Below are 23,020 nucleotides of genomic sequence, written 5' to 3' on the forward strand. Positions count from 1 at the left end.
TCGTCCTGTTGCCGAGGTTTAGGCGGGCCCGCCACTGTTACCTTAGCGATGTTGCTAGTTTGGTTTAGTTGAAGAAAACCCATGTCTCTGTATTCTCTCCCATCCCTTGTTCCCTCTCTCCCCTCCATGGCGCTGTCAAGCAGGCCGGAGCTATGGCCGCCGACGAGGTAACGTGTTCTGCTTCCCGAGCCGGCCATGTTTTTTCCTTTTCTTTTTTTTTTTTTGCAAAGAGGCTGATTTGTTTATGGGGTGTCTAATTGTGGTGTCACTTCGTGGCTTTCATCTGTGCTGTGGTTGAATGGAATCATGCTAATTTTGACACTTTGTTTTCCATCTTGTGTCTTTAATCAGGGAGGGGGCAAAAGGTCATCGGTTCTGCTTGAATTAATCTTGTGTCGGGCGCTGAGTGGGGGGAACGAATTTGCTCTCTTTGAATCGGCCTTAAATAAAAACAATGACAAACTAAACTCTTAATCTTGTAATCTTTTTGTTTGGACTGATTCCTAAAAAGTCAAAATAAGAAATGATCTTAAGGGATCTTCCAGTTTGGCTTGATGTGCTTTTTGTGTTTCTTCATTAAGAAGGAAAGCTGCTGTGTGACGCAACATTTCCATCCTGCAGGGATTCGAGCTTTGCAGCAAATAATCAAATCAAATGTTATTTGTGTAGCACATTTCAGCAGCAAGGCATTTCAAAGTGCTTTACATCTTTACAAACACAGAAACACAAAGCAACATAGAATCAACAGTCAAAACACGACATTAAGTCAAGTTCCATCAATAAATTTGTAATTGATTACGTTTCAAATACAATCCTAAACAGGTGGGTTTTTAGTCGAGTTTGCATCCATAAAAGGTTTACCTGTTACACTCCTACTGTGTTATATGGAACAAAATACCTGTTGCTATTTTTATTCCCACTCACGCTCACAATCACACAGTTTAAAACGATGTTGATGCATTTTAATGGGCTTCTGGCACCAGGCTCCAAACACCGGGCCGCATAATGATCTGATAATTAGAAATAAAGTTGTAGTTCAGGCATAAATCTGCAGTAAAAACTCACCGTCTCTTCACACTCTTACTTCACGCTCTCTTTACCTCCCCACTCCTCCTCCTCTCTGTCCATCTTTTCTGCTGTTCTTTTCACTTTTACGCCCCGTCCAGGTCGTTCCTGTCTTTTCCCCTTTGAGGATGGTTTCCTTGACGACGGCCACGGTGACCCCTCCCTGACCCCGGGCCTGAACTCGCCGACCCGCTGTCAGAACGGCGAGAGGATGGAGCGCTACTCCAGGAAAGTGTTTGTCGGAGGTCTTCCTCCTGACATAGATGAAGGTAAAAGATTTTTTTTTCTTATTTTGTATTTTTTATTTTCATTTTTTGCAGCAAGTTTCACCCTGATGCATATTATGCTCCTTTTTCCCAGTTGGAAAATTCCCAGAACACGCTGTAGTTGTGACTTTTTGCCTGTTACAGTCACGCTGACATTTATCATTTCCATTTAGGGGCACATTGACACTACACTGCAAAAAAATACCCCCCTAAAACAAGTTAAAAATACAACAAAACAAAACATTTTTACATGTAACTAGTACATTTGGTCAATATTCAAGAATTATTGACCTAAAATATCTTGTTAAATTGTTTATTTGGTCTTTTTTCAAGTGTACTAAGATATTTGCACTAAAAACTAAATGAAAATACTTGGTAGGGTGTTGTGTTTTTGCAGTGTAGCATTAGTTTTCTACACAAGAGCCACATCTCAAATTGGTTCATGCACTTTAAAACTTTGATCATTTTTGCCAAACAATCAACTTCTAATTTTTGGTTGTTACTAATTGTACTTATAGACCGTGGTACAACAGTCTGTTTTTATATTCAATATGGATGATGGTACATAATGTGTACAATCGGCGCTAAGTAACTTTTCAGCAAAATATTGGAGTTTGCTTTAAGTAAATAATTCCTTATAATTGATGAAAAATAACTACTTAAATTGGCAGATAAATTTAGAGATAATGTGGGGAAAACTTTTTGTTACAAGTGAAATAATCTGCAAGTGGAATTAGAACTTTTTCTTCAGTATTTAGGAATCATTTACTTAAAATTGGCCTCTATATTTTGCTGAAAAGTTACTTGTAAGTTAGTTTTGTTTTATTTAAAGTGTATTTAGATATTTGCAATAGAACCTATATTAAAATACTTTGTTTGATTTTGTGTTTTTGCAGTTCATCACCTTGTTTAACTTAAAAGAGGCCCGTTTACTTTCATATGTTTAAGAGCATGCTCTACTGAGTAAAGGCGCATTACGTGCTCCGTGGCGTTTCCACAGCCCGATTCAGCCCATTTCATGTTTAATGCAGCGGCTGCTTGCCTCTAGAACCGGGGAAAATACAGAAAAACAACCCTCCTCAACGTCACGTTTCGCTCCACATCGAGTTCTTGTTTTCAATGCCGTATGAGAAAACTCATCGCATTTCACATTTTCTTCTCTTTGTTTTTCCCCCACAGATGAAATCACCAACAGTTTCCGCCGCTACGGGCACCTGGTGGTGGATTGGCCCCACAAAGCTGAAAGCAAATCCTACTTCCCACCTAAAGGTAACAGCAGGTTGTCCCGCCTTGCGCTCATCATAGAGATGCGTATCAATAAATATCGCTGTGGGTGTATCGTTTGCAGAGACTCGTATTGCTCAGCGGTACGCCGCTCAAGCTGGGCGGCGATGCAGGTTTCAGTTTCCTACAGGAATCCCTCCTGTAGGATTTAACTTTCCAGCTGGAGTTTGGATTCAGGATCCGTTTCCTGAGAAGCTGGGAACAAAAATGTTTCTTTTACGTTGAGATTGTGTTTGTTTTTTGCTATGAAGGAGTATTGGGCCCATTGTAGATAAATTTTTAAAAAAGGAGTAAATATCCACCAAAAAGACTCCGAAAATTTTTGATTAATCTGATAAATTTTCTAGAAAAAACAAAGTCAAAAATGTGGAAATTTATTCCTCCCTTTTGATTGTCAGAGATTTTCTAGAAAAAAATATGGTTTCAAGTTTAAATTTTTTGACATTTGGAAATTTTCTGAGCTTCAAAACTTTTAGATGTTTGACCCGTTGAACTCAGAACGTTCCACTTTTTCCAGAAAATTTGTGAAATCTCTAAATTTCTGAATTTCTGAATTTTTTGGGCAATTTTTTAACCTTTCAAACTCATTTGACATTTTCCTTTTTAGAAAATTTGTGAAATTAATCTCAACATTTCTGAACTTTCTTCTAGCAAATTTTCAACCTTTCAAATTTGGAAATTTCCACCTTTTTTCTAGAAAATTTCTCAGATTATTATAATTTCATAGATTTTTCCTGGAAAGTTTCTGAGACTAACCTCAGAATTTCAGATTTTTTGTTTTGTTTTGTGGTAAATTTTCAACTTTTGGATGTCAGACATTTCTGTTTTCTAGAAAATTCCTGAGATTAATCGAAACATTTCAGTGTTTTGGTTGAAATTTGCCCATTTTTGTCCCATCTGCCATTGCCCTAATATGGTGTTATTATTATTGCTCTTTAGGCTTCTGTGCTGCTCCTTTTTGCTTTAATCTGTAGTTTGTCTCATATTATGAATCTACTCTGGAAACAATTGGCATTCCATCAGCAGATGGTAATACGCTGCGTCTGGAGGACCTGTGAATATCTCTGCCAGTTTTTCCTCTCCCCACTATTTTTACCTCCTTTTTTTTATTCTCAGAGGGATTATTTTGAATCGCCTCTTGTAATCCAAGAGGGGGGAATGCGGCATCCTTTTAGGGGAATGAATGAGTTTATGGCAGCCAGAGGACGCCGCCATGTAGGGAAGGAGGCGGATGGGTCCGCTCATCTGTGCAGTGTTCATCTCTCGCTTCTGAAACTTCCCATCTAGCGTCTCGCTCGCCGTTTTATCCGGCCAGCCATCTTGGAAAGGTGACAGAAGCCTTGCAGCTCATGGCTGTGGGATTTAGGGCAAAGTGCGTCCAACGCCTGTGGGACTGAGAAATACCGAGCTGTGAAAACATGTCTGACCCCTTAACTGATTTCATCTGTTTTCGCCGTGTTGTGACAAAATGAAAAAGAAGCCGTTTTTAAATAATGACTGCTTTTCCAAAGGAAAAAGCCCATCCAAATCGATTTGTTTAAACTCCCGTCCAGCATTGGATCCAACAGAGTCGTTTACGTCGCTATAGAGGAATTTTGGCTCACTAGTCAGAGTTGGATCCGACTTTGATTAGGCCACTTTTTTGTTTGATCTTTATCTTAAGGTCTTAACGAAGCAAAGAAACTCCCATCAGAGATCAAGCTAAACTTCTTCGTTCGTCCGTCAATTTGAGCAACAGTGAAAAATTATTTATTTTAAAAAATTGACATTTCATTTTTATTCTGTTTAATTAAGATTCAACAAGCAGAACAGATAATCCACATCGTGTCATTATTAAGCTGAATTCATTCAACTTTTTCTCTGCAGTGATGAAGTTTTGAAATCGGGTAACATTTCACCAAATGAAGTGATCAGACGTTGACAAGACTCTCTGAACATTGCCTGATCCAGTAGACACTCCCCTTTATGGAAGAATAATCCTGCCATCCTCTCTCTGATGGGAATTTTTGTTATGTTGATTGATTTTATTGAGCTCTGCAATGTTGTGTAAAGTTGAAACTGAGTGACTGCACCGAATCGTCAGGTGTGTGTAATCTGCCAAAATGACAGATGGCTGTCGGAGTTTTTCCATCACCGTTTAAACCCCCCCATCAAAGACAGATAGTATTTGATTTCAGTTATTTCAGCATTGTGTTGATACGGTAGTCGACAAGTGGGAAATGCAAAGCAAACCAACTCGTAACTCCAAAACAAACAAATTCGAAAATCAAATGCAACTGAAAATGCTGTGAACAAAAAAATAGACACAATAAGTGGAAACTCCACAAAAAGCAAAAACAACTGCAAACTTGCTCCAGAAAACTGAAATCCTCCAGACCACTAGGGGGAGTAACACTACCTATGTGAACATGCTGGTGTTCTGTAATGCATGCTTGAAAAAGTAAAACGTGAAGTGTAACATTCTTTTTCTTCCTGTACGTTAAATCTTGACATCCCGTCTTTACCGAGAGTCCCATTTGATTTGGTGGTCGACTCCCCCTAGTGGCCTGGAGGACTTCTGTTTTTGTTTGCAGAGTTTGTCTGTTGCATTTGTTTTTTAAGGTTTTTTAAGGGTTTTTTTGCATCGTTCATATGTTTGGAGCTCGTTTTCCCATTTGTTGCACCGTTGAATGTGTGATGACTGGGGCGTGCTGTGGTGGCGCAGGGCGTTGGCACGCCCCACGTTTGGAGGCCTTAGTCCTTGATGTGGCCGTTGTGGGTTCGACTCCCGGTCCCGGCGACCTTTGCCGCATGCCTTCCCCCCTCTCCTCGCCTGCTTTCCTGTCTGCCTACTGTTGCAAAACATACGAGCCACTAGCGCCGCAAAAACTCTTACGGAGAAAAAAATGGAAAAAAAAGAAAGAATGTGTGATGACTGTCAACGTAGCGTTCTTTTTAGTTTTAGTTTTACTCCATATGTAGGTCTTGGAATATTTCACTAAAATATGTTGTGGAAACTGTGAGATGGGACTTCATGTTCTTTTTGGTTAGAGGTGGTTTTACTTCTCACACTGATGATTTTTTTTCCTGTTATTGTTGAATCATAAATGCTGATCCTAACTGAGGCCTGGAGTTCTTTAGTTTTTGTGATGGGTTACTAATTTCATTTTGCCTGCCGTTCCTGAAAAGGTTCACCACTGTTTCATGTTTTCTCCATTACTGGATAATGGCGCCTGCTGTGGTTCGCTGAAGCCTCTTAGAATTGGATTGGTAACCCTTTCCAGATGGGTCAGTGCATTACCACTTCTGGGTTGGGTCATCATCACAAGGTGGCCCAAAACGCAATTTGACATGTCAAAGCAAAGAAAAGATCTCAGGTTTTATTCGACCAGCAGGTCTTAATTCTCAATACTGGATATCATTTTTTTTGCTTGGTTCTTTATACTACTAGTTAAATTCAACTGTAGTCAAACTTTGCTCTGCAATGCGCAGAAGAAGAATGTAGATTTCACACTTCAGCGCTCTGTTTTTGTAATAACGGCGCCACCTATGGATTGATTTTAACGTATTTCGGCCCACCTTATGATGGAGAAATATTGTTTAATTAAGATATTGATTTGAGGGTCTGGCAGTTATCAGGCCAGTGTGGTTAGTGACAATAAACCAAAAAATATGGATTATCTCAGCTAATTTCTACAGAAGAGGATTAGAGCCAATAAAATAATAATAATAATAATTTTGACTTTAAACTTTCTAATTCTGTGCAAATTTATGTCAAAATTCAAATAAATAATCAAATATTCTACAATTATGTTGTTAATGTATGAAAATTATCACGTTTCTTCCTTAAATCTTAAAGGATTTATAAATGTGAACTTTATCCAGATTGAAAGACTGATTTAATTTTTTTTGGTAGATTTGAACTTTAAGACTAGATTTGCCTGATGATGCATAAACATGCTAACCAATTTTGATTCTGAGGAAAAAGTCAAAATTTTGAGAAGAAAATTGAATTACGAGGGGAAAAAAATCTCGATTCTGGAAAACATGAGAATTCTGAGAAAAAATTAATTCTGAGAAAAAAAGGAGAATTCTGAAAAATGAAAATTCTGAGGGAAAAAGTGAATTTTCTGGAGAAAATCAATCCTAAATTCTGAGAATTTAAAAATTTTTTGTGTGGCCGTAATCCTCTTCTGTAAATTGCCATATTAAGATGGAAATTACTTTTTCACCTAGGGACAGGATCATTTGTCTTTTTCCTTTTAAACAATTTTTGCAAAAACAATAAATTAAATTAAAAAATCTCCACTCTTTGCCAAAAGATGATTTAGGCTAAAAATTTTACTGAAACATTTAAGTGTGACAAGAAGAGAAAACAGAAGAAACCCAAGAGGAGGGAAGCGTTTCGCTCTGCCAGTGATCTGCAGAATGTGGGATGTGAGTCCAGAGCCTGCGGAGGATCCATCCAGGCTTGACCGAATGGAAGATAACTGTCACTTTCCACCCTGCTCCTCGTTAAACTGCCAGCAGCATGCGCCTGTGCTGTTATGAAAGTGTTTTTTGTTCAGCGGTGACTCATACTGTGGCTCAGTCAGGCTTCGGGGGCCGGGCCGGGCCGGGCCGGGCCGGGCCTGGACTGTTTTGGTGCTTGGGATGAAGGTCAGGCAGAGACAGAAATTTGATGCCAAGGCAGGATTGTTTCCCCTCAGCTTCCTCTCTCTGTTAATGTTGTCACAGCCTCCAGTAATGGATCAAAAGATGTAATAAAAAGTGTTGCTCTGATGCAGATCCATTTAATATAGAGCTAATTGTATGTAAGAAAAGATTGTTTTGATGGTTGAACTGAGATGTGAACAGGAGATGAATGCAATGTCGTTTTGTTCAGATAAAATGGTTCTTTTTTAATTGCAGGAAGTTTAAATGCAGCGTTCTGTTCAGAAACCTAAAATCCTTTTTTATTTATCCAACTCAAAATGTCTGCAGGCTCGTGTTGTTGGCCCAGCCTCCCGTTCCCCGACATCCATCACTTCTGTTTACAGACACAACAAGCTGCCCTGGGGCATTAAAAAAAGCAACGTTAGAGGACTACTGTTTGCTGGAGGCAACAACAAATTTAGCTGCTGGTTGGAGCAACAAGTAGCTCTTAAAAATACAGCAGTAGGTGGAAAGCCAGATGAAACTTAAAATGAGAGTAAACATCAAGTTTCATTTTGTTTGCAGGTCAAGGCCGTGACTCCAAACCAAGCTAATATTGTGCTGTTTAGTTTATTAATGTAGCACCAACATGTTTGATTCATCCTACATTATATGCACAGTAGAATTCATGGCTGCTAAAAGCGCTAATCATAAATATTTGTTCCGCTAATGCGCTAAATCAACATAGCATTTAGCAAAAGCTAATGCTAAATTGCTAATGCCCTCAATTTAACTATGTTGATACCCACAATGCACCAAAAACAATAGAGAACAGGAAACAGAACTGCTGCGTAAACGATTTTAAACCACTTCAAAATAAGAGCATGAACTAAAACATTTAGCCACCTAAAGAATTAACCGTTTATTCAGCTGAAAGTTTATTAAACAGCCACGTAACTTAGCTTTAGAAGTTTATCTGGAAAAATTGCTTCATCTGTGCCTCAATCCAGAATAGAGAGAGTGAGACATCAGACCAGGCGTACTTGCTATGAAATTGGCTTAATGGGAACAACCCAATTTCCAAAAAACTTGCTTTTCTGTAAGACTTTATTACCCTAGGTTGAGGTGATTTTGAAATAGATTTATTTTGCAAAAAAAACGCCTGAATAAGACAACAACGTCTCCTCTGATGGCTGAATTATGAATACATCTCAAGTAACTGTGACATCCATCGCTACCGTGAACAAGCTTATTCACCTGTGATTTTAATTGAATTTAAAATTTAATGGAAACACTGCAGTTGTGAAATTGTGGGTCGAATGTTGGCAGAATATAAACAGAAATTTGTAATGGAAACAGAACTAATGACTCAATCTGGAAAAGAGACAGTGAAACACAGAATAACCAGATTGGGAATACTTTCTGTAAAGCAATGAGTTCATAAAGTTAAAAACCCATCAAAAGGAAAGACATTGGAAACCCACTGAAGCCGAGCCGTAGCTACTGATGCTCAAAACCGATTCCTTTAAAGTACAAGTGAGACTCTGTAGTCGTCATGGCGCTGTCGCTCAAACAGCCTCCCATCATCCAAACACTCATTGCTATTGTTGGCGATGAGCTTCAGACGTGAGGGAGCTATTTTGGTCTGTGACTTGGGGCAAAAGGAGGAGGAGGGTTGAAGGTTTCGTTGTGTGTACAGCGTCGTTTGAACTGTGGAAGCTGTAAACTCCTGAAAAGCGCTTGCGTCACTCAGCAATAACTGTACTTTGAAAAGGTTACAACTGCAGTGTCCTTTGCCTGCACATGGTCATGATCAGCGTTTTATAATTTTGTTTTTATCACACCATGAGTCATTCAGCGCAGAGCTCTGTTCTGTGTACTGTTATGTCTCTTTGAATACAGAGAAGTGCCCCAGTTTCAGTGCTAAATCTTCCTCCATTACCCGGGCCTTGATTTATCTTTTTCCCCGTTGTGTTGGGATTACACTCTGACTGACTGCTTCAAATTGAGATGATTAGCAATGCTTGATTTCTCTGCTTTAAACTCAAGTACTCGCCAGTTTTTCTAAGCCTTTGAGGTTTTTCTCAACCTCTCTCCCCCTCTCTTTCTTTAAGGTTATTCTGTCTCCAGTAAAGTAAAACTTAAAGGTTAGAATAAGTCTATGGGCTATACAAAACATGTTCATCACATTTTTTGCACAAAATTGTTCTTAGATAATGAGATTTTAGTCCGGTTACTTTCAGAATGAGCTGTTTTAGGACCTCTTGTCACTTTAAATCCAAATAATCTGCTGCTTTCCACGACCCCTGACTCAGCATTAGCCATTTACACTCACACGTGAAAATGACGGATGCAGAAATATACAGCCATACATCTTTGAAAAGCAGAAGTAGAGCCTCCTGCACAACCAACACGAGTGGAACAAGTTGTTTCTGGATGTTAAGTCAATAACAGAACACTTCCAGCAGCCATTATACAGTGGCAAAACCAGCTGACCAAACACGCTGGAACTCCACTGGGGTTGCTAGGTAACCAGCTAGGCTGATTTGTGACGTTACATTTGGAAGGTTTTTGAAACGTCTCACTTTCCGGACACCAAAAAAAATGGCTGGGGGGTGTTGTTGTTTTTTTCTTTTTAAGAATCATTAGAGGCGCAAATGGAAGTACAAAAACGTGGAAAATGTGAATTTTACATAACGGGTCTCATTTTAAAAAAATCATAGCATGTAGAAGCGTGTTGTTCAGATGCCGTTATTTCTGATGGTTGGGCGCCTTCTGTGGGCCTTGGGCTCGTTGAGAACCAATCCGCAGACTCGTCTCAGCTGCTGAAATAACCCTGGACTTAAATGTCACCATTTAAGCCTGAGAAGCCAGCAGCATGACTCGGTCAGTCGCCGTATCTGGTCATCATTGGATTAGATTTCCGCAAAGTCAACATAACTTTCACTTGATGAGGTAGTGGGAAGACTTGGATTTCAATCTCGGGCTTTGATGTGCCAGTGGAAAGATGTTTGCGCTCTGCTAAGTGACTGACCCCTTGGTGACTTGGGTGTCGTTTGCACCGACTGAGCCATGTGCAGTAGGAGAGGAGCAGCAGAATAATCTACCTCAACTTAAAAACTTCATTCAAAAACACTTCATTTAAAAAATAAAAATGAACAAAAGACTTAATTTAACGCCAACTGGGGTGTGTGACCTAACTGCCTTGATGTGAAGTTTGAATACGCTCATTTAGAGTCTGAATCTTACATTAGTTTAAAGATTTTAGTGATTTATTTCAAATGTAAATTTTTCATGTTTGTTTAATTCTTCACTCATTCCCTCAGTCTCTCTTGGCTCCACCCACTTTGGTGTAATCGCAAGCAAAGTTTTTGTTGGTAAAATTCATTACTGTTGCTCTATTATTGTTGCGACATGGAAAGAAACAGTTAAATAATGAACATTAAGTTACTTCTGAACACAACAAGACTAATGAAGTGTCTGCTGAGAGTGACATCTTCCGGTAATCTGACAATATGTCGCCTCCCCATGAATCAGGAAAGTATCCGCCCTGTTCGTTGCTGATTGCTCTTTCATGGTGTACACATCGCCTTACTTAGCAGACGGTGCTGAGAGCTCAGGAGGAAAGCTTTCTAACTCGCAGGCACGAGCCACTGCAGATCTCCGCTCTCCTCCTGTGGCATAAGCCTCCGCACTGCGCCAGGCTGATGGAGGCAGACACATCCTCAGCAGCGTCCGGACTGAATATCAGTTCATTCGCTCAGATTAAAGATGATGAAGTGGGTCACATCGATTTGGAGAAACGCTAATATTTACTATAAAAGAACCACACACACCATTACAGATCTATTCCTTCTGAAGTTTCTCACTTAGATGTTTTTAGATAAACAAAGTCATTGGAGAAATACCCAAAACAAATACAAAATACATTTAAATGATTATTTTAAGTGCTTGAAAAAAACATTCAGCCAATAAGTTCATATCTTTTGGAGACTGGAAAATGAGCTGGTTCAAAAACCTCCTGATTAAGTCACACTCTGGGGGCACAGCACCGTTACCTAGCAACACCAGCCAAGCCTAACCCGTTACCTAGCAACCCAAGCAGAGCTCCAGCATGTTTGGTCAGCTGGTTTTACCGCTGTATGTGCTGTACAATGGCTGCTGGAGAAGATACGTTTTTGTAGTTGAGTTACCATCCAGAAACCACCTGCTGCAGGAGGCTTCACTTCTGCTTTTCAAAGATGAATGGTTGTCTATTTGTGCATTACATTATTTTGCACAAAATAATTCTAAGATAACGAGATTTCTGTTTCGATTTAGGTCTCTGTGTTTGTTTTCTAGTCAATTTAGTTTCTGTGTCGTCTTGTCTACCCCTTGGTTGATCCCAGCTGTGTCCTGTTTCCTCGTCGGGTCCTTGTCAAAGTGCCAAGTTGGTGTTTATCTTCACTACTAGAGCTACCAGTGTTGAGTTCCTTGCTTCCTAGTTCACCTGTGCTGCTTGGATTTTCTGTTAATCTGTAAGAGCTTTAATTAAATCATCCTTTTTCACACCACAACCTGGGTCCTCCGCAGCCAACCTCACCACCAATTACCGCATTTCATGACAAGGAGGTGTATGAAGCCCCGTGCCGGAATAAAAACGGCGAGTGACTGAGGGTCATTGCGCGTAACGGAAACCCTGTAAATTCTAGACACTAACAGGTACCATAGAATTGCACAAAAATCCGTGAGGGACGGCGGAGTCCCAGCTCGAAATTCTGTGAAAGGTGTTTGGAGCCTTGAGCCAGAAGCCCATTAAAATGCATCTACATCGTTTTAAACTGTGTGATTGTGAGCGTGAGTGGGAATAAAAATAGCAACAGGTATTTTGTTCCATATAACACAGTAGGAGTGTAACAGGTAAACCTTCTCTGGATGCAAACTCGACTAAAAACCCACCTGCTTAGGATTGTATTGAAATGTAATCAATTACAAATTTATTGATGGAACTTGACTTAACGTCGTGTTTTGATTGTTGATTCTATGTTGCATTGTGTTTCTGTGTTTGATATGATGTAAAGCACTTTGAAATGCCTTGCTGGTGAAATGTGCTATACAAATAACATTTGATTGATTGATTGATTGATCATTTCAGTATGCTCACTTCTGCCAGTTTTGAGCTCCTTTCAGAATGAGCTGTATTTTTTGGTGTCTTGCCTCTAAATCCAAATAAGTTGTAGTTGCCACGATGCCCAACTCAGCATTTACACTCGCACATGAAAATGGCTGCAAACTGATGCGCAATTATGCAACCGTACATCTTTGAAAGGCAGAAGTGGAGAATTCTGCACCACCAACAAGAATGTAGCTGGTGATTTTTGGATGTTAAGTCAACAACAAAAAAACGTATCTTTCCTAGCAGCTTTAAATCCAGCTGACCAAAAGTGCTAGAGCTCCACTTGGGTTGCTAGGTGATGGGCTTAGCTTGGTTGGGGTTGCCTAGCAACCAGGGCTGCTAGGTAGGGTGCAGAGCCTGCTGATTTGTGACGTTACATTCTGAATGTTTTTTAATTTTCCCTACACCTAAAAACAGGAACTTATCCCCAAAAACGATTAGTTGTTTTTTGGGTTTTTTTTTAAAGCTCTTGGTCTGTTGGTCGAAGCAGTTGAGACCCAACTGGAAGCACAAAACCCTTCAAAATGGGAATTTTTGAGTACCAAGTCCCGTTTCTAAGCCTAGAAAAGTGCAAATATTGTCTCACTAAAGTGGCTTGGTTTCAGTCGGTGGGATAGTTTAGTTGAAATCAGGAGTTTGTTTCACTTTCAGCGTCTTTTCTCCACTTCCTGAAAGGCTCCTGCTCACCAGAGCCTATTTCTGAATGTTCAGCTTGTAAAGCCCTCATTCATTCTCTTCCCACCTTCCCTTTCCTTTCCTGTTTTACTCTCTTTTCCATCTGCCGCTCTTCCCTCCCCCTCCGGGTCACAGAACATGTTGTTCTCTCTCAGACTGGAAGAGCTGCTGGCTAGCTCTGCCTTTTCATGCCTTATTTTTACCCCGTTTAAGTTTTTCCCTTCCTCTCTCTCTCTGAGGGGCGATGATGTTGTCCTAAACCTCAGATTTATCCGAATGACATCCCGTCCTTACGTAAGCGTCAGCCGGCCGATGATGAGGCAGCTTTCCCGTGTGTGCACCCAATTAGCAGAGAGATTATTTGGACGTTTAAAGCAGCTGGTAGCGGTTTGTGTTTTAGCACTGCTGTGGAAATAATGGTTTTAATTAATTAGATCTTTTTGGATTATTGTAAACGTTTAATAGAACTCAGGCTTGTCCTTAAAGTTCTGGATATGTATAGAAATATTTCAGTTAAATATCGGATTTTCAGATTCTGTATCAGATGTAGACATTTGATTTCCTCTCTCTTCTTCACCTCCTTCCTTTCTGCCATCCTTCCTTCTTTTATTCCTTCGTGTGCTGATGCTTCCTTCCTTCCTTTTATTCAAATCTGTCATTCATTCCTTAAATCCTTTTCGTGTCCCTTTGTCCTCCCTTCCTGCCTTCTTTCCTATCTTACTGTATCCTTTTGTATTTCCTTCCTTCTTGATGTGTCCTTACTTTCTTCCATTCTTTCCTTACCTTCTAATCTGTGCTTCTCTTCTTCCTTCTTGCTGTTCTTTTGTCCTTCTTTCCTTTCTTTCTTCCTTGCTGTATTTTTTTGTCCTTCCTGTATCCTTTTATCCTTTGTTCTTTCCTGTCCCATGTGTTCATTTGTTCTTTTTTTCCATCCTTCCATTCCTTCTTCCTTGCTTCCTCCTTTCCTTGCTTCCTCTCTACCAACCAACAGATTCAGTTAGAAATTTCACTCCAGAGTTGGAAAATACATTTTAAAATGGAAAGTTGTCCGTCTGTCCATCAGACCTTAAGGATGAACAATGTCTCCATATTTGATCATTAATATGCACTGTCGCTATTTTTCATCAAACATATAAAAACCTGAATCTGAATGTTTTCTCTGCTCCGTTCCTTTGCTTTTCTCGCCTCACTTCATTTTTTTCTCGCACTTTGCTGAGTCAGCCATTTCTTTTTTATCGCTTTCTTTTCTCTTTTCGTCTCAACGTTAGCAGCTCCACTCAGGAAGGAACAAAATCAAAAATAAATGATAAAAAAAGACAGCATCATTTTTTAAAAACTCCTCCACTTTTGCACGTTCTGTGTGTGTGTTGTGTGTGTTGTGTGTGTGTGTGTGTGTATTGTCCTGATGCTGCGCCCTCTGGCCGCCGGGCAGCGCGCGATACGCCGGGATGTTTCTGATCCTAATCAGCCAATCAGATTGCTTCTTATTCCCCTGACACACACGCCAACAGGAGTGAACAGCTGTCGCACCAACAGCTGCTGCTCTTTAGATTAGTTTGATGGTTCATTTAAGTGCTTAAAATCCTTGAAAATAATTTTTTTTCAAGGTTTGGAAAGTGCTTGATATTCTAACTGCATTTTGTAATAAAATTCAGTGTAACGTTTGATTAAATGCCTAAATTTGGAAAACTTTTTCAGTAGAAACCAGATTATTTTCACACCTACGATTACCGATTATTTTTGTTATCATTTATCTTGATAATTAATCGGTTTATCATCAGTATTTTTTTTTTGCCTTTTTATGCAATATCAAAAATACATCTGCTGACTATTTTTGGATAAACTAATTAATAGTCTGTTAGTTAAAGGTGACGAAAAGTAGATTTGAACCAGGTGCCATCTGAGGGGTTTTGGCTAAAACATATTTATAGACAAAGGTTTTTTTTATTATCTTAAATGCAAAATGTGTTTATTTTTTGCACAGTTATGGTTTAATTCCTGCTCTGATTGTGTTGTTCTTTCAGCAAAGTGAAGTTTTTTGAGTCTCTATACTCCCGTTAACTATTAATCGATTACTTAATTAGTTGACAATTATTTAATTAATCGATTAACCATGATTATTCAGATTAATCAGGATTAATCTGATTAATCATTACACTGTTGTTTTTTTCTTGCTGTCTAGAAGTTAAATCAGACGAAACTTTTCTTGCTTCAGGTTAGTTAGAATTAACTAAATAATTTCTATTTACTAAATGTCAGAAAACGTAGCAGGAACATTTTTTAGATTTAAAAAAAAAACTTTTAGCATTTAAGAAATAAAAACAATTCGTTTGGGTTGTTTCTATGTAGTAAATATTTATTATTCCTAATTTCTCGATAACTTATTGATCTGTGTTATTGAGATTATAGATATATATTATATATGTTTACAGTTCAACAATATAACAATATATATCATATATATTTCTTGTGTTAAAATTTGTGTTTTGTTCTCAAATCAGACAGGTTTATAGGATGTTTGAGACGTTTGAAGACACAAAATTTTGTTTTATACTGTTGAATGTAGACTAGAAACACAAAACATTAAATAATTAATAGATAGTATCATGTAATTGTGAATTTAAACTGTTTTTAGTTCATTTGTATTGTTTTTGCTGGAAAATTTTGAAAACTTGCTTTATAAAATGTTGAAAAATTCTTGAATTTTACTGTGGATAAAGTACAAACCCTGTAATTAAGAAATACAGTTTTTCTAGTTCTGGATTAGGATAAAATTGAGAAAATAGACTAGACATGGGTCAGGAGGAGATTAGATGGTAAGTTACCAATTTTAATAAAGAGGAGCAAAATGACATTGTGAATAAAAGAAATGGAAGATATAAATGTTTTGTTTTTATCCTTTTCCGCTGATGTTTACATCTCGGATGGATTTTCTGTTTTTTTTGGTGCCTCTAATAGCTTTAGATGCTGAATCGTTTTTTGTCGCTCTGACCTTGAAGGAAGTCTCTGCTCTCAACATTAAGTGATGCAGCAGCGCTCAGAGATGGTCTGAGAAAGTTTTTCTCTTTTCTTTCCTGCACAAAACGCGTGTTAGACTGCTAAATATTGAGTGGTACCCCAATGGTTGAATATTATGAGAATAAACTTGTAATAATAGGAGGAAAGTCGTACGACAGTCAAAATAATGTCAGAATAAAGATGTAATATTAGCAGAAATAAGTAGTAATTTTATTATAACTTCTACATGAAGAATACAAATTTAAAATGAGGAATGGCAGATTATTTATTTTATAATAAGACATTTTTCCAACGTTAAAAGTGAAATAATCTGCCAGTGGAACTAAACCTTTTCATCAATATTAAGGAATTATTTACTTAAAACAAATTCAAAAGTTACTTCTAAATTAGTTTTGTCTTATTTCAAGTGTACTAAGATATTTTCTCTAGAAACTAGACTTTATGTTTTTGCCTGCATGTATTTGCTGAAACTGTTAAATTATTTGAATATATGATTATTTTTATTCCCTCTCAAGGTCATATTTCCTTAAAATCATTTTATGGTCCCTTCCAGGTTACGCCTTCCTGCTTTTCCAGGAAGAGGCTTCAGTCCAGGCGTTGATCGACGCCTGCATTGAGGAGGACGGGAAGCTCTACCTGTGTGTGTCCAGTCCCACCATCAAGGACAAACCAGTAAGTGTTACTGGTCACCTGTTACTGGTTCCTCTGGCAGATTATTTCACCTGCAACAAGACCTTTTTTCCAAGTTATGAGTGAAATAATCTGCCTGTGGAACAAATATTTCTCACCAATATTAAGGAATTATTGTCTTAAACTGGAAGGTTACTTGTGCATTAGTTTTGTCTGATTTACTGGTGCTACGTTTTTGAACTGGGGATCAAAACTTGCAAATTTAAACTACTGGTGGTTCACAAAATTTATTAAATTAAAAATGCAAAGATTAGTTTACTGTGATTTTTTTTTTATTCACCTGCTCAACAATAAACTATAAATTTATTAAATCTATAAATTATTTAAAAAGTAAACAGGGCTTCAAACTGTTGCCTTATTAAAAAAATAAAAGACAATTTTCACATTTTTTGGGTGTCAATTGTTTTCTGACATTCTTGTGATCAGGGGCCGAACAAAATGATTTCTAGGGCCAGAAATGGCTCCCAGGCCACACTTTGGACACCCCTGGTCTAATTTCAAATTTCAAGCGTACTAAGAAATTTGTACTAGAAAGAAAACCACAAATACTTGGTAAGATTTTGTGTTTTTGCAGTGCACTGATGATAATCTGAGGCTGATTCATTAACAGATTAAGTATTTACTTTCTTCCCATTTTCTCCATATCACATAGCTTCATGCTAACTCTGTAGCCCTTTCCTCTCCCATATTTCAGTTTTAGCTTAAATATTTTCCATTTTGCTTATTTTTTTTTCTTGTTTTTCTGCAGGTCCAGATCCGTCCCTGGAACCTGGGCGACAGCGACTTCGTCATGGACGGCTCCCAGCCTCTGGATCCCCGCAAAACCATCTTCGTTGGGGGAGTTCCCCGGCCCCTGCGTGCAGGTAGCCTTACGTTATGAATCCTGCAGCTTCTGCCCCTTAAAGCCTCCAAATACGCTTCATAAGGTGAACCGCAGCCGGAGGCGGTAATGAAGCGTCTCCTGGTGAGAAAGCAATCCTCGTCTTGGGTTCCCAGGAGGGCGACCCAGAGGTCAGCGCGTTAGGAATTCATGAGCTAATGGAAGGTTGAGCCTTTCTCTTAGCGGGATTAGCATCGCTAGCTTGTCTGCAATCTGACCCCCAGATAATTTCCCCCCAGCAGGTTGAAGCTGCTGCTGTTTGTGGGGGACAGAGTGGAGAATTTTGTTCAATTTTAGAAAGAAGAAGGAACAAACTATACATGCTGAAATCAGTCAACTACTAAATTTAAAACTGGATCTTTTTTCTCCTCTTAATCATTAAAGCTGCATTGTCTAACTTTTACAAAATATATTTTTTTACATATTTGTTGACACTGTCACCATATTGTGACAGTTTAATATGAGACTGCTAACTAGAAACAACCAATCAGAGCCAGGAGGCGGGTCTTAGCGCTGTCAATCATCACCCATGCCCCTGTCATAAATGCTGAGGCTAGTTAGCCTACTGATGACAGCAGATGAACCGTTTTCCTGCAACATTATTGTATTTTCCGCACTATAAGGCGCACCTAAAAACCTTCAATTTTCTCAAAAGCCGACAGTGCGCCTTATAATCTGGTGCGCCTTATATATGGACCAATATTGAGCCACAACTGGTCTCGCAACTACGGTAAGCAGCCGCCGACTTCATTTTCCCCCGTAGAAGAAGAAGCGCGCGGTGCACGCTGGGTTTTGTGTAAAGACCCCAAAATGGCTCCTATTAAGAGACACGCTTACGATGCAGAGTTTAAGCTCCAGGCGATCAGTGATGCAGTAGAACATGGGAACAGAGCAGCAGCCAGAGAATTTAACACGAAGAAATCAATAGTTATAGTGGAAGTGGATATATATTGTGATTGCACTAACGTTTGATTTACCGTAACAGCATCAGACAGTTTTTTACGTGTTTATTGAATCGAGGAAAAGTTCCCCTCCACTATATGTTATACCTTGCTGTTGTTAAAAGATAAACTGTGTCACGAAAATACCACGTCACTGACTTTACCTCGGGGAAAATAATAATTATAATATAATTTATATATTTTTTTAAAATCAATATTAAGGAATTATTGACTTAAAAAAGCTCCTGTATTTTGCTGAAAAGTTACTTGTAAGTTTGATTTCTGCCATATTTGCACTAGAAACTAGACCAAAAATATTGGGTCAGATTTTTGTTTTTACAGTGTACGCTTGCACGTTTTGACTGAACCTCTAAAAGTATTTGGATATGTTTATTTTTTTCTCCCATAATACAGATTTTTGGTATTTTGTGTTTTTGCAGTGTATTCCAGTCTTATTTTTTGCTCTGTGTTTTCCTCTCATCTTCCAGTGGAGCTAGCGATGATCATGGACCGGCTGTACGGAGGCGTTTGCTACGCCGGCATCGACACGGACCCGGAGCTGAAATATCCGAAGGGAGCCGGGCGCGTGGCGTTCTCCAACCAGCAGAGCTACATCGCCGCCATCAGCGCCCGCTTTGTCCAGCTGCAGCACAACGACATCGACAAAAGGGTGAGCGAGTTCACCAGAGAGAGACACAAAATTTACACTTTATATTTTGGTCCGTCTGGAGATGTAATCCTTAAATATTAAATGATTGATAATTTGTTCAGTTACTCAGTACTTGAGTAGACTATTTAAGAAATACTTTGTTACTTGAGTTTATGTATTTCCTGCTCTGCCAGAAGCTTCTCTGCGGCCTACAGAACCGGAAGGCCCGGCCCGGCCCAGCTGTGTAATCACTCTGCGTCCCGACAGATGTTTCAGGTTGCAGACACATAGAGCCGGTTTAATTATAGTACTTCCCCATGCGTGAATATCCAGCCGTGCTGCAGCTCGCTTATTTTAGGCGCACCGGCCGATTGAGACCGAGACAGACTGGGTGTCAGCCAGGAGGGCGGGCCAGCCCGGTCCAGCTGGGCCCAGCCCACCTCAGCTAACGTCGTTTATCTTCAGTCGGGGGCGGCAAGGGCTTTATTATGAACACAAGTCAGGCACAATAACAACAATTAAGGGAGAAAACTGCAAAAACACAGCATCTGATTATGTTTTTGGTCTGGATTCTAAAGCAGATAAATTGGTTCACTTGAAATAAGACAAAATAAGACATCTCTTGCTGAAAAGTAGCTTTTCAGCAAGAGATAGGAGCTTGTTTTAAATCAACAATTGCTTATAATTGATTGAAAATGTGTCTATTCCTTGTTTATGAGAGTAATTTTATCCTGCTATCAAAACAAGCTCACATCTTGCTGAAAAGTTACTTCTAAGTTATTTTTCTCTGATTTCAAATGTAGTAAGATAGAAACTAGACCAAAATTCCTTGATAAGATTTTGTATTTTTGCAGTAATTGTGATCATAATTTGTATTTTTTTTGTTGATTTTGCCAGGACTTGTTGAACTCTTGACGACCTCTCTGCGTCTCCCCCTACAGGTGGAGGTGAAGCCGTATGTTCTGGACGACCAGATGTGCGACGAGTGCCAGGGCGCGCGCTGCGGCGGCAAGTTCGCCCCGTTTTTCTGTGCCAACGTCACCTGCCTGCAGTACTACTGCGAGTTCTGCTGGGCCAGCATCCACTCCCGGGCCGGCCGTGAGTTCCACAAGCCGCTGGTGAAGGAGGGCGGCGACCGCCCTCGACACGTCTCCTTCCGCTGGAGCTGAGGGCGGCGGGGTCAGCGGGGGATCACGGATCTGCACTATCCTCAACCCAGATGAAGAAGGACAAATGAAAACAGCTCCCGCCGGCTCCACCCGACGTGGGAAAAAAAGCGAAACGGATCAGATTCTCGGTTCTGAACTCGTTGTCAAAGCTTTGTGGGGGGGAAAAAACTCCACCGGCTTACAATTTGCACTTTGGCACAAAGTCTCACTATAACGCACACACATACACACGTACACACACACAGGATGGTTCGGTATGTCCCCCCTCGGGACCGCTCACGTATTTAAAAATACATATAGCTCTATTTTTTTGTTTTGTAGTTATCTAGACGTTAAATAGATGGTTTAAATTTTATGCAAAAGGAGCATGCACTTACTTTGAAACAGCTGTAGTTACGTCGCCCCTAGTTAAAAACATAAAGAAGAATAAATAAATTTAAAAACTACCAAAGGCTAATTGAATAAATGCAGAAGTTAGGCGGCATCAGATGTAGCAACAATTACCAGCTCTGAAAACAACTGATATATTCTCTGTAAATGTTAATACCTCACAATCAGATTAGTTTGCGTTTGATATCTAGGTCTTTATTTTTATAACAACATAATTTTTTTAGTGTAATGTAAATGTAACTGCTGCGGGAGCTTTGCTGCTAAATCCCATGGTATGAACAGATACCACAAGTACTTTATTTTATTTTCCCAGCGAGGAATTCAGAAGCAGCCGGCGTTTCAGGACGACAAGTTGTCTCAGGCAACGATGGCCGACGTTTTGAGGTCAAGGGTCGCCCCTAACTGCATGTTCTAGTCAGGCTGCTGCATGCAAAACACTTTTTCAGTATCATGTCTGCAGGTTTTTGTTTTTATTTTCATTCTGGCCATGTTTTGCACAACGCACTGCAAGTCGTGTTGCACCCTGCTGAAGGATTCATGCATCAGATCACTGAAAACTTGATGGTGTTTTACTGGGATTTTATCAAATTAGAGCAATGGAAAGTAATTTATGTAGTGGGGGAAATTTGCAAATTAAAAATCTCAATAGGGGAACAATGGAATATATTCCGGCCCTCAGATATCTGAATGTTTCTCCACAGTTACTGCAAAACCAGAAAATCTTACCAAGTATTTTTGATCTTAGTTAAAATAAGAAAAAAATAACTTACAAGTAACTTTTCAACAAGAAATAGGATCTTGTTTAAATTAAATATACATTAATATTGTTGGATTATTTTTTTTCACAACAAGACATTTTTCCCATGTTAAAAGTGAAATAATCTGCCAGTGGAACTAGAACTGGGTTGCTAGGTAACGGGCCTGGCTTGGCTGGCGTTGCTAGGTAACAGTGCAGGGGCTGTTGTTAGTCAAATAATCTGCCAATAGAACTAGTACTTTTTCACTAATATTAAGGAATTATTTACTTTAAACAAGCCTCTATATCTTGTTGAAAAGTTACTTGTAAATTATATTTTTTCTTATTTCAAAAGTAGTAAGATATTTTCACTAGAAACTGGAGCAAAAATACTTGGTAAGATTTGGTGGTGTTGCAGTGTGCCACTTTTTTTAGTGCGTCACTCAGATTTTCACATTTAAATTGAACCCTTGCACTGCACTGATATAAAAATTTGGATTGATAGCGATATCAATATTAATATTGCATTTACGTCCAATAACCGATATTTACCAATATTACACATAGTATATCATAAATATTTCTCTACCGTTTTGACACCTTTAAAAGAAATGAGCCAAAACCAAAAGTCAATATGATGAAAATAAATATTGACTTTGGTTTATTTATTGGGCCGATACCGATATGTTTAAAAAAGTGATTAATATCGGCGAATACCAATGTTAACATCAATTTTTTAAAAGTCTTTCCACAGTTTTCTGTTGGATTTAGGTCTGAACTTTGACTAGGCCATCCTAACAAACAAATGTGCTTTGATCTATAGGATTGTTGTCATGATGGAGGGTGAATCTCTGCTCAAGTTTCAAGCTTTTGCAGCATCTTGAAAGTTTTCCGTGAACTCTGTTCAAAGCGTGATGCTGCCACCACCGTGTTTCACGCTGGAAACTGCAATATCGGTTTTCCTCCGATAAAGTTTAGCTTGTAGGCCAAAAAAAAGTTAATCTTTGATCTTAGCGAACACTTTGAAGTCGGTGCTCTGGTTTGACGTGTCCCAAATAATTTGGAAAACTACAAACCAGACTTTTTGTTGCTTTCTTTAAACAGTTTTTCTTGCTGATTTTTTTCATATTATTCTCTAAAAAAACCATTTGAGGCCTGAAATAAAATTACAACCAGCTGGACGCTAATATTTAGGTAACACTGGATTTCATTCAGGGCGATCAAAGTAAAGATGGCAGCGTTTGTTCTAAACCTTTTTTTCTGTTGAGCAATCACATAAAAATCCCATTAAAACACGTGATTTTGATGCGAGGGAAATATTTTTAAAACGTTAAAGCGGTGTGAATACTTTTCGCACGGCGCTGGACGAAAACAGGTAACCATAGCAACGCCGCGCGAGCAGATCAGGACGACGACGGTTTTAAAGCTAATATTACTCACAAATGAAGTGTAGGACTACAATTAAAACCTGTAATAGGTGAAGTACTT

At 39.0% G+C, this 23,020-nt stretch overlaps 1 protein-coding gene across 8 annotated transcripts in view; it reads left to right on the plus strand.

The window, feature by feature from the left end:
• The window catches only part of cpeb3 (cytoplasmic polyadenylation element binding protein 3), a 45,825-nt gene extending 24,246 nt beyond the window's left edge, over positions 1 to 21,579 (plus strand). For 4 of the 8 annotated variants that reach the window (XM_023327577.1, XM_023327578.1, XM_023327576.1 and 1 more), the window contains 7 exons: positions 141 to 167; positions 1,167 to 1,334; positions 2,511 to 2,600; positions 16,631 to 16,749; positions 17,516 to 17,630; positions 19,077 to 19,258; positions 20,179 to 21,579. In XM_023327577.1, the coding sequence (XP_023183345.1) occupies positions 141 to 167; positions 1,167 to 1,334; positions 2,511 to 2,600; positions 16,631 to 16,749; positions 17,516 to 17,630; positions 19,077 to 19,258; positions 20,179 to 20,406 (929 nt within the window). In that variant the 3' untranslated portion in view covers positions 20,407 to 21,579. The remainder of the gene's footprint in view (positions 1 to 140; positions 168 to 1,166; positions 1,335 to 2,510; positions 2,601 to 16,630; positions 16,750 to 17,515; positions 17,631 to 19,076; positions 19,259 to 20,178) is intronic. The other 4 variants (XM_023327583.1, XM_023327579.1, XM_023327584.1 and 1 more) reach the window with 2 other exon arrangements.
• Positions 21,580 to 23,020: the final 1,441 nt, after the last annotated feature.

The sequence above is a fragment of the Xiphophorus maculatus genome, chromosome 22 (genome assembly GCF_002775205.1).
Source record: "Xiphophorus maculatus strain JP 163 A chromosome 22, X_maculatus-5.0-male, whole genome shotgun sequence".
Classification (NCBI taxonomy): Eukaryota; Metazoa; Chordata; class Actinopteri; order Cyprinodontiformes; family Poeciliidae; genus Xiphophorus; species Xiphophorus maculatus.